Source organism: Stomoxys calcitrans, chromosome 3 (genome assembly GCF_963082655.1).
Source record: "Stomoxys calcitrans chromosome 3, idStoCalc2.1, whole genome shotgun sequence".
NCBI lineage: Eukaryota > Metazoa > Arthropoda > Insecta > Diptera > Muscidae > Stomoxys > Stomoxys calcitrans.
The window spans coordinates 126,248,416-126,259,615 of NC_081554.1; the positions used below are offsets into that span (position 1 = coordinate 126,248,416).

At 43.6% G+C, this 11,200-nt stretch overlaps 1 protein-coding gene across 1 annotated transcript; it reads right to left on the bottom strand.

Moving 5' to 3' along the window:
- Positions 1–7,838: 7,838 nt before the first annotated feature.
- LOC106089389 (ras-related protein rab7) lies at positions 7,839–9,455 on the bottom strand. The gene has a single exon (XM_013255222.2). It carries the CDS (start codon positions 9,101–9,103, stop codon positions 8,477–8,479), a length of 627 nt encoding a protein of 208 aa, XP_013110676.1. The 5' UTR covers positions 9,104–9,455; the 3' UTR covers positions 7,839–8,476.
- Positions 9,456–11,200: the final 1,745 nt, after the last annotated feature.

The following is an 11,200-nucleotide window of genomic DNA, read 5'->3' on the forward strand; positions in this document are numbered from 1 at the left end:
GATCTTTGATGGAGGTGGTCCACATGAGAACTGAGGAGACAACCCGTCGTAGTTCGACATCCTGACATATCTGGCGGCATCTTGACATATCTGAATATTATTCCTCTGCGTGTCACAGAGCTGATGAGACCACACTGGCGCTGCATAACTTACCACAGACCGGCCAATTGCTTTTTACGTGGTCAATAAGTGTTCTTTGTCTGCACGCCAAGTGCTGCCGGCAGGTGACTTGAGGACCTTGTTTCTACTTTTGACTGTCACAAATTGCTGTGGCATGTGGGAGAATGTGTAAGAGTTGTCAAATGTGAAGCCAGGTATTTTGGGACACTTGTAGTGAACAAAGTGTATTAGTAGTTAACAAAGCAGTTGTTGTGCTATGCAGTCTTCAAAATCCATGCTGATGCCCGGCGAATAGTAATTTCCCGATAAGATTCGTGAGAAGTAGTGCCTCAAGCGTCTTGGTGCTGATGGGAGAAGGGAGATCGGTCTGTACGATTCCTTTAAACTCAGGTCCTTTCTTGGCTACAGTAGCGGGATTACTCTGTCCATCTTCCAGACATCGATAACTATAAGAGTGTTCAAAGACAGGATGAGGACAGTTGTAAGGTACTCAACTCCAGGTAGATCTAAATTCTTCAGTATCAGTGTAGAGATTCCTTCTGGGCCCAACGCCTTGGATGATTTGGCGCCACGGATGATATTCGTTACTACGCCCACGGTAAATTATATGGCTGTCCATCGGCATGGAGACCACGAATGGCTCTCCTCTTACCCCTGTCACTCTTGGGATGCACAAAAAATTGAAGCTTAGCTGACAGTTACTGGGCGCGTCCACAGGTTGCGGGTAGTGGAATGCTCCATACGAAGTAGCTGCAAAGACAGTCTCGGACCGTCAGCGGCATCGAGCGAAGTCTTAGTGAGGCTCCCGCTCTTGCACAAATACTGAGTGCCTATGATGCTTGATATAACAAGGCGAGTTATTGGAGCCTTTTAATAACCAATGACCACCCTGTTCTCACTGCGATCGGACCTTTGGACCGGAACAAGCTTGCTCACCTACAGGTGCTTAACGAGGATCGCCGCCTCGGTAAGGTGTAACACGTGCATGCAGTGGGTACATTTGCGATCTTGCTCTGACCTCACTTCACTACGGGAGTATAGTCATACTGGATATGTTGCAAGGTGCTTGGCGAACATAGCCAGCAGTGGGTCGCAAACGTCGTAGTCGGCTTCTGCGTCCTCGTCGTCGGACTATGTGACTCCACCGACCTCTCCTGTGCGGCAATATACGCAACAACAGCATCCCAGCCTCAATATTGCCAGGCCAGTGCCGGGAAATGTATAATTTTTGCAACTAAACTGCAACGGTCTCCGTGGCAAGATCGATAAGATTGTGTATTTTATGACTCGGAAGAACGTATTGTTCGCAGCGATCCCGGAGACAAAGTTTCAACTTGCACAGTTGTTACGGATACAATGTGCTACGTAAGGATCGCTCAAAGAATGGAGGTGGGAGATTGGCCTTCGTAATACACCATTCCGTGCAATATAGACCCATCTCGCCTGCGCCTGGCGCTAGTGACCCTTACATGGAGTGCATGGGGATAGCAGTCAGGTCCGGTATTGCCGAGTTAGAGCTATACAACGCATACATACCGCCGGTTGGTAGCTGTGCCCCAATTAATGGCCAACCTTACAACCCCGGCATAAGTGGGTTACTAGATGGCCATAATCGTCTGGTTCTAGGGGACTTCAATGCGCATCATATTTCATGAGAATCTCCCCTAGGTAACGACCAGCGTGGCATGGCTTTGGCAGAGCAGATTGAAGGTTCCACGTTTTGCATGGTGAATGAGGATTAAAGGGAGGTGCAGCAGCTCGCCAGACATTTCCATTGCATCCCCTGATCTCCTGAGTGACGTATCCTGACAAGCTGTCATCTCTTTGAGGTCAGACCACCTCCCCATAGTTCTCACCATCGACCGACCACCCGACTTCATAACCTCTGAGCGCCGGACATTTATCAATCAGAAAAAGGCCGATTTGGCTGGCTCTCTCAAGTATACCAATCGCCGCTTCAGTGCACTTCCACCGCCCTCAGATGTGATAGTTGCTGAGAGGAAATTCCGAGACATCATTAACGCAGCAACCGCTCGCTTTATACCAGCCGTCTGGAAATAAACAGGGTAGTCAACCAACATAGGCGGAATTTGTAGCTGGAACACTTGCAGCAATGTAAGTTAGGCACCGGTCTTAGCAAGCTGTGGTCTGTTGCTAATTCACACTCAAACCCCGGTAGACGGGATGACAGGACCTCAGTCGCTTTTGGCGAAGTAACTATGATTGATCCGAAGAGATGCGGCATGTTGTTCAACCGTCAATTTATTGTGCATCCCGAGAGTGACAGGGCAAAGAGGAGAGCCATCACAATTTACCGTCGGCGAAGTTACGAATGTCATCCGTGGCGTCAAATCATCCAAGGCGTTGGATGATTTGACGCCATGGATACCACGAATGGCTCTCCTCCTACCCCTGTCACTCTTGGGATGCACAAAAAATTGAAGCTTAGCTGACAGGTACTGGGCGCGTCCACAAGTTGCGGGTAGTGGAATGCTCCATACGAAGTAGCTGCAAAGACAGTCTCGGACCATCAGCGGCATCGAGCGGAGTCTCAGTGAGGCTCCCGCTCTTGCACAAATACTGAGTGCCTATGATGCTTGATATAACAAGGCGAGTTATTGGAGCCTTTTAATAACCAATGACCACCCTGTTCTCACTGCGATCGGACCTTTGGACCGGAACAAGCTTGCTCACCTACAGGTGCTTAACGAGGATCGGGACCTCGGTAAGGTGTAACACGTGCATGCAGTGGGTACATTTGCGATCTTGCTCTGACCTCACTTCACTACGGGAGTATAGTCATACTGGATATGTTGCAAGGTGCTGTGCGAACATAGCCAGCAGTGGGTCTCAAACGTCGTAGTCGGCTTCTGCGTCCTCGTCGTCGGACTATGTGACTCCTCCGACCTCTCCCGTGCGGCAATATACGCAACAACAGCATCCCAGCCTCAATATTGCCAGGCCAGTGCCGGGAAATGTATCATTTTTGCAACTAAACTGCAACGGTCTCCGTGGCAAGATCGATAAGATTGTGTATTTTATGACTCGGAAGAACGTATTGTTCGCAGCGATCCCGGAGACAAAGCTGCAACTTGCACAGTTGTTACGGATACAATGTGCTACGTAAGGATCGCTCAAAGAATGGAGGTGGGAGATTGGCCTTCGTAATACACCATTCCGTGCAATATAGACCCATCTCGCCTGCGCCTGGCGCTAGTGACCCTTACATGGAGTGCATGGGGATAGCAGTCAGGTCCGGTATTGCCGAGTTAGAGCTATACAACGCATACATACCGCCGGTTGGTAGCTGTGCCCCAATTAATGGCCAACCTTACAACCCCGGCATAAGTGGGTTACTAGATGGCCATAATCGTCTGGTTCTAGGGGACTTCAATGCGCATCATATTTCATGAGAATCTCCCCTAGGTAACGACCAGCGTGGCATGGCTTTGGCAGAGCAGATTGAAGGTTCCACGTTTTGCATGGTGAATGAGGATTAAAGGGAGGTGCAGCAGCTCGCCAGACATTTCCATTGCATCCCCTGATCTCCTGAGTGACGTATCCTGACAAGCTGTCATCTCTTTGAGGTCAGACCACCTCCCCATAGTTCTCACCATCGACCGACCACCCGACTTCATAACCTCTGAGCGCCGGACATTTATCAATCAGAAAAAGGCCGATTTGGCTGGCTCTCTCAAGTATACCAATCGCCGCTTCAGTGCACTTCCACCGCCCTCAGATGTGATAGTTGCTGAGAGGAAATTCCGAGACATCATTAACGCAGCAACCGCTCGCTTTATACCAGCCGTCTGGAAATAAACAGGGTAGTCAACCAACATAGGCGGAATTTGTAGCTGGAACACTTGCAGCAATGTAAGTTAGGCACCGGTCTTAGCAAGCTGTGGTCTGTTGCTAATTCACACTCAAACCCCGGTAGACGGGATGACAGGACCTCAGTCGCTTTTGGCGAAGTAACTATGATTGATCCGAAGAGATGCGGCATGTTGTTCAACCGTCAATTTATTGTGCATCCCGAGAGTGACAGGGCAAAGAGGAGAGCCATCACAATTTACCGTCGGCGAAGTTACGAATGTCATCCGTGGCGTCAAATCATCCAAGGCGTTGGATGATTTGACGCCATGGATACCACGAATGGCTCTCCTCCTACCCCTGTCACTCTTGGGATGCACAAAAAATTGAAGCTTAGCTGACAGGTACTGGGCGCGTCCACAAGTTGCGGGTAGTGGAATGCTCCATACGAAGTAGCTGCAAAGACAGTCTCGGACCATCAGCGGCATCGAGCGGAGTCTCAGTGAGGCTCCCGCTCTTGCACAAATACTGAGTGCCTATGATGCTTGATATAACAAGGCGAGTTATTGGAGCCTTTTAATAACCAATGACCACCCTGTTCTCACTGCGATCGGACCTTTGGACCGGAACAAGCTTGCTCACCTACAGGTGTTTAACGAGGATCGGGACCTCGGTAAGGTGTAACACGTGCATGCAGTGGGTACATTTGCGATCTTGCTCTGACCTCACTTCACTACGGGAGTATAGTCATACTGGATATGTTGCAAGGTGCTGTGCGAACATAGCCAGCAGTGGGTCTCAAACGTCGTAGTCGGCTTCTGCGTCCTCGTCGTCGGACTATGTGACTCCTCCGACCTCTCCCGTGCGGCAATATACGCAACAACAGCATCCCAGCCTCAATATTGCCAGGCCAGTGCCGGGAAATGTATCATTTTTGCAACTAAACTGCAACGGTCTCCGTGGCAAGATCGATAAGATTGTGTATTTTATGACTCGGAAGAACGTATTGTTCGCAGCGATCCCGGAGACAAAGCTGCAACTTGCACAGTTGTTACGGATACAATGTGCTACGTAAGGATCGCTCAAAGAATGGAGGTGGGAGATTGGCCTTCGTAATACACCATTCCGTGCAATATAGACCCATCTCGCCTGCGCCTGGCGCTAGTGACCCTTACATGGAGTGCATGGGGATAGCAGTCAGGTCCGGTATTGCCGAGTTAGAGCTATACAACGCATACATACCGCCGGTTGGTAGCTGTGCCCCAATTAATGGCCAACCTTACAACCCCGGCATAAGTGGGTTACTAGATGGCCATAATCGTCTGGTTCTAGGGGACTTTAATGCGCATCATATTTCATGAGAATCTCTCCTAGGTAACGACCAGCGTGGCATGGCTTTGGCAGAGCAGATTGAAGGTTCCACGTTTTGCATGGTGAATGAGGATTAAAGGGAGGTGCAGCAGCTCGCCAGACATTTCCATTGCATCCCCTGATCTCCTGAGTGACGTATCCTGACAAGCTGTCATCTCTTTGAGGTCAGACCACCTCCCCATAATTCTCACCATCGACCGACCACCCGACTTCATAACCTCTGAGCGCCGGACATTTATCAATCAGAAAAAGGCCGATTTGGCTGGCTCTCTCAAGTATACCAATCGCCGCTTCAGTGCACTTCCACCGCCCTCAGATGTGATAATTGCTGAGAGGAAATTCCGAGACATCATTAACGCAGCAACCGCTCGCTTTATACCAGCCGTCTGGAAATAAACAGGGTAGTCAACGAACATAGGCGGAATTTGTAGCTGGAACACTTGCAGCTGTGGCCTGTTGCTAATTCACACTCAAACCCCGGTAGACGGGATGACAGGACCTCATTCGCTTTTGACGAAGTAACTATGATTGATCCGAAGAGATGCGGCATGTTGTTCAACCGTCAATTTATTGTGCATCCCGAGAGTGACAGGGCAAAGAGGAGAGCCATCACAATTTACCGTCGGCGAAGTTACGAATGTCATCCGTGGCGTCAAATCATCCAAGGCGTTGGCCCCCGACGGAATCTCCACATTGATGTTGATGAACCTGGATTTACCTGGAGTTGAGTAGCGAATTTTGTGTGGTATCCAGTCATTTGTGGAATATAGGGATAATAAGTCGAAGCACCGTAGAATGAAACAGAGAGTTCCCCAAGGTGGGGTGATGTCTCCGGCACTGTTTAACCTCTACCTATCCTCCATTCCACCCCCTCCAGGTCCCCCACCCATTGTTGACATCTGCGATAGGTTGAACGTCTACCTCCACGAACTTGCCTCATATTTCGCTGCAAGAAATCTGAAGATATCTGACACCAAATTTTCAGCCACATTGTTCACTACTAATACGCGTGAGGTGAATACTGATGTGATTGTGATGGTCGATGGAGAAATGATTTCGACAATAAAGTATCCCAAAATACTTGGCGTCACATTTGACAGCTCTCACATATTCTCCCCAAATGCCACAGCAATTTGCGAAAAAGTCAAAAGTAAAAACAAGGTTCTCAAGTCACTTGCCGGCAGCAATTAGGGATGCAGACAAGGAAATCTTATTGATCACGTAAAAATCAATTGGCCGGTCTGTGGTAAGTTATGCAGCGCCAGTGTGGTCTCGTCTGCTTTGTGACACACAGTGGAATAATATTCAGATCTGTCAGAATACCGCCCTCCGAACTGCGACGGGCTGTCTCCTCAGTTCGCAGAGATGCGGTAAATGGCAACCGGGTGAATGTAGTCCTTGGAGAACGACCGCCTCCCATTGCACCTGAAGAAATTAATAGTTCTGGCTCAATTTTGTTCCGGCAGATGCAGCCGCCTCAACTCCTACAGAGCAAGGATTGATGCCGACGTGCAAGATTTGTCCTGATTGTAACCAGGGACCGCACGATACAAATCACCAGTTTAACTGCCCAGCTTAGTCGCAGAGTTCCTGGGTCTCAACACTCAACAGAATCAAGCAGACGAAAGATAGAATGCTACAAAATGCTACAACAACATTAGATTTCATTTCTTTTTTATACGTTAGTTAAACTTCGCCCCAAATGTATGTACAATATATTGCGTTTCTAATAGGTAGTAGTAACCGAATTGTGGTGAAAAATGCGCCCAATCTGAACCCCCAAAATAGTAAGCCCCTTAAATAATCTTCTAGAAAAACCTTGATTTGTTGTAGCAGTGTGTTATACACTGAGGCGTCAGCCCTTGCCGATGAGGGACTTCATCAGGTCAATCCGGCAACCGGCGAACATAGGATTGGTTGTTGCAGAAAAACCTTATCCACAATGTGTAGAGACATACACACGAGCAATGCCATGGCATTGACCCGATAAAGTTCCTCATCGGCAGGGGCTGACGCCTCAGTGTATAACACACTGCTACAACACCAACATACATACATGCGAGTACAATTAGCCTATATTAGTTCATTATGGTTTTGTTGTAAGGAAATAAACAAGGTTAAAACCAACAACAAAGGAAGATTCTATAAAACCCATATTTTTGTTTACGCTAAGCTAGTAGGTATATTCTTTGTTAAAAATATCAATAATAATGCATCAACGAGAGTATTTTTATAAATAATAGGGTAGAGAGTACATACAAACGCAATAGCTAGTATGTGCAGGTGTGTGTGTCCAATAGGAAAGCAATATCATCATGAGTCACTTTTTCGACTTTACTCATTGATAACATAGTTGAATCCAAATAAGCAAATTTGACGGTTTTTCAAGCATCAGCAAAACAACTTCATGGACGAGAAGATAATTAAATGAACATTGCAATAAGAGCAAAATGAAGAATGTGAGTGAAAACAGACACCACAATAAGAAGCAAATTCACATATCACCCCTCAACGGAAGAATATATGCAACAAGCAAATTGTTTTTGTTTTGTTTTATTTGAATATTAATTACAATTATGTTATTATCATAATAATATACTTAAGAAATGAATTAAAAATACAAAAAGCTCGAAGCGCACTAAGGCCTGCGGGCTTCCATTGGGGTTTTGTTCTGAATTGGGTTTTATTTCGTTATTATTTTTCTATTCGTGTAGTACATTATTTATTCCAGAATTTTATTTATTTAATTGCTATTTATCATTATTCTTCTATATAATAATTATCGAATATTTATGTTAAAAACATATACCAATTGGAGACATGTTCATTTCATCATTTAGAATAATCTTAAATTATTATAAATTTTATTATTTTTTACTGATAAGATCTCAAAATCACCAAAACGAATAAAATACGGGGAGGAAACAAATGATAATTTCCGAAATTGTAAACTGTAGTTGACACCTTTCACATTCCACTTTTTGTGACGGAAAATGGAGAGGCTCGTTGGAAACATTTAATGAAATTAAAGCAATATGTCAAAGGGACAAACAAAATATCCAATTGTATTAAAAAAAAAAAAAACAATTGTATTACGGTTCTGCAAACAACGCCAATTTTTTAAGGCGGCCAGACAGCAGCCGTCATTGTGAATGAATGATTAAGAGCTTAAGAATTAGCATTGACAGTTATCAGCATTTCCGGGACGACTGTTTCGGTCGGCATTCAAACGGATTTGGTCGGGGAATTCATTGTAAAGTTCAACCTCAGCTTCCTGGGCCAATGCATTCTTAGCTATAGTTTGAAATGCAAGTTCCACATTAATACCCTCCTTGGCAGACGTTTCAAAATAAGGAATATCATTTTTAGATTGACACCATTGTTGGGCTCTTCGTGTGGACACTTGGCGATTATCCATATCTACTTTGTTTCCCAACACAACAAAGGGAAAGTGCTCTGGATCACGAGGACTTGCTTGTATTAGAAATTCGTCACGCCAAGAATCGAGGTTCTTAAATGAATTTGGCGATGTGACGTCATAAACTAAAACACAACAATCGGCCCCACGATAGAATGCAACGCCCAGCGACTGAAATCGTTCTTGGCCGGCAGTATCCCAAATTTGCATTGTGACCACACGATCATCCACAGCCACTTCTTTTGTACAGAAATCAGCACCAATCGTTGCTTTGTATTGATTTGAGAAACGTTTGCTCACATACTGGTTCATTAATGACGTTTTTCCAACACTGCTATCGCCCAAAATGATAACTTTTAATAGGGACTTCTTACGTGTAGCCATCTTTTCACAAACCAATTAAATAAAAACAAAAGTTTTTTTACGTACTATATGATATCTGTGCAACGTAATTTTCTTTTCCTTTTTTTGGGATGGGATTTATCTTTTTTATGCCACACACACAAACTGCGCAGTTATTCAATATTTAGCTATAGCTTTATTAAATGTTTATCTTTTACTTTTTCTATTTATTTTTAGAATAGTTTTGCTTCCAGCAATTAATGATTTTAGTTACGCACGTAACTACTTTCGATTTAATGGAAAACCACTTTTTCTTCACAGCTAATCGAAAATACAAGTTTATGTGTAGTAATTACTTTTCTTTGTTTGTGTTTTGACTAGTGATCTAAAAGTCGATTTTCGACTAATCGATTCGACTTTTTCTGTGAAATAGTCGATGTTGACTTTTTCTGTGAGATAGTCGACTTTTAATGGTTCAAACATCGAACAATCGATTATAAAATCGGGTAATCAACTTTTGGTGATGTTGATTTCTTGTACAACGTCTCCTTAATACCATGTTTACACTTACCGCAAATCTAGATTTAGAAGTTTCGTGTTTTGCAACTAGGTTTCCCATACATTTTCAGGGCTCTATTAAATAATAGCCCGTTCACATTGCAATATTTATGATATGGATTTAACTAAATCCAAAAACAAATCTTGTCCTTTAACAAGCATGTGCATGTCACATACGCAATTCTTGAAAATACTTGCATAGTTTGGTTATTTGTTCGATTACTCAGTCATGAAATCGGGTTTATTTGGAATATAAAAATAAATCCTGCAAATATGTGATTTATTTTTGTATAGTAAAACCTGCAAAAAAGCGCAGAATTTAGCACTTAATCTCGAAAAAGTCATAAATCGAAATGGAAACGAATTTTAATTCCCCATGAAATATCCCCCAAAAACGAAATAAGTCCCCAAAATGCTCTGTAGAAAGCACAATCAACTATTTTTGAAGAGTTATTTCCTTTTTTGGGGATTTGTTTCATATTCATTTTTGGAGTTAATTCGTTATGAAATAACTCCCTAATCTCGAAATAAAAAAAAATTCCAAAATAAGTTTTTGGGGACTTATTTCATTTTGTTATAACAAGCAAAACGTCGTAAAGCGAGGGTATACTGAAAAAAATTGTGAAGTTATTAGTGGTCAAATGCGTAACAATGAGCAATCGAAGACAAGTCCCAAAATTCCGATAAACAATCATTTGCGGCGTATCGTGATATATTGCTATACATATATCCATGGCGAAACAATTAAAGGTGGTCTCATTTGTACAACAGCCACAAATCATATGGTGCATTCCGCAACTTTTCACCAAACTGTATACGTGTGCGTACATGAGCATAGCATATGCGAGAAAGAAGATAACGACAAAGAGAATGCAAACAAAAAAATGTCATTTTAATACCGTTAAAGCTGGCCGGTTGTTAACAACTGTTCGCCTGAGACCACATTTTTAAATCCGCTTGCGATATATATGAAAGAAAATATCTTTGACATAAAGCCAAAGGTGATTTTTTTACGGATTTCGGGCAGGGTATGAGAAAAAACGTAAGACAATTTATCCTCAAACTAAACTATATGGGTTCTGTAGGTATTTATAAGAAATGCATAGTTAAAAATGGCTTATTTAACTGAGATTTAGTGCTATTTTTGAATCCATAATGCGAGAACGCTTGCAGTGCACTGAAAACAAATTGTTGTTTATTCTAAATGCAAAAAAATTGCTATAAAAAGTTATGTTAGTAGCATGACATTTTTTTTTGGGTTTATAACGCGAAAAAAAAAAAATCGCGCGAAAGTTTACCATAGATGACTTTTGACGTTGAAATCGGTTCAGATTTACATATAGGTTAGGGTAGGTTTAAGTGGCAGACTGCCATCAGACTAACTTAGACGTTTTCGTCCATTGTGATAGTTCCTACAGTTGAACCATCCAGATCGCTTTAAAAATAACTTGCGAATGTTCACATCCGCTAAATCAGACAGGTTCTCAAAGAAATGAGAACTTAATGTGGAACTCTTTCTGACTACTATTGCGGGACACACACACATAAAGTGTTCTATAGTCTCTTCTTCTTCGATGTCCT

Coding starts and splice junctions, on each gene's coding strand:
- LOC106089389 (XM_013255222.2), bottom strand. CDS start 9,103: ATGGCTACACGTAAGAAGTCCCTATTAAAAGTTATCATTTTGGGCGAT.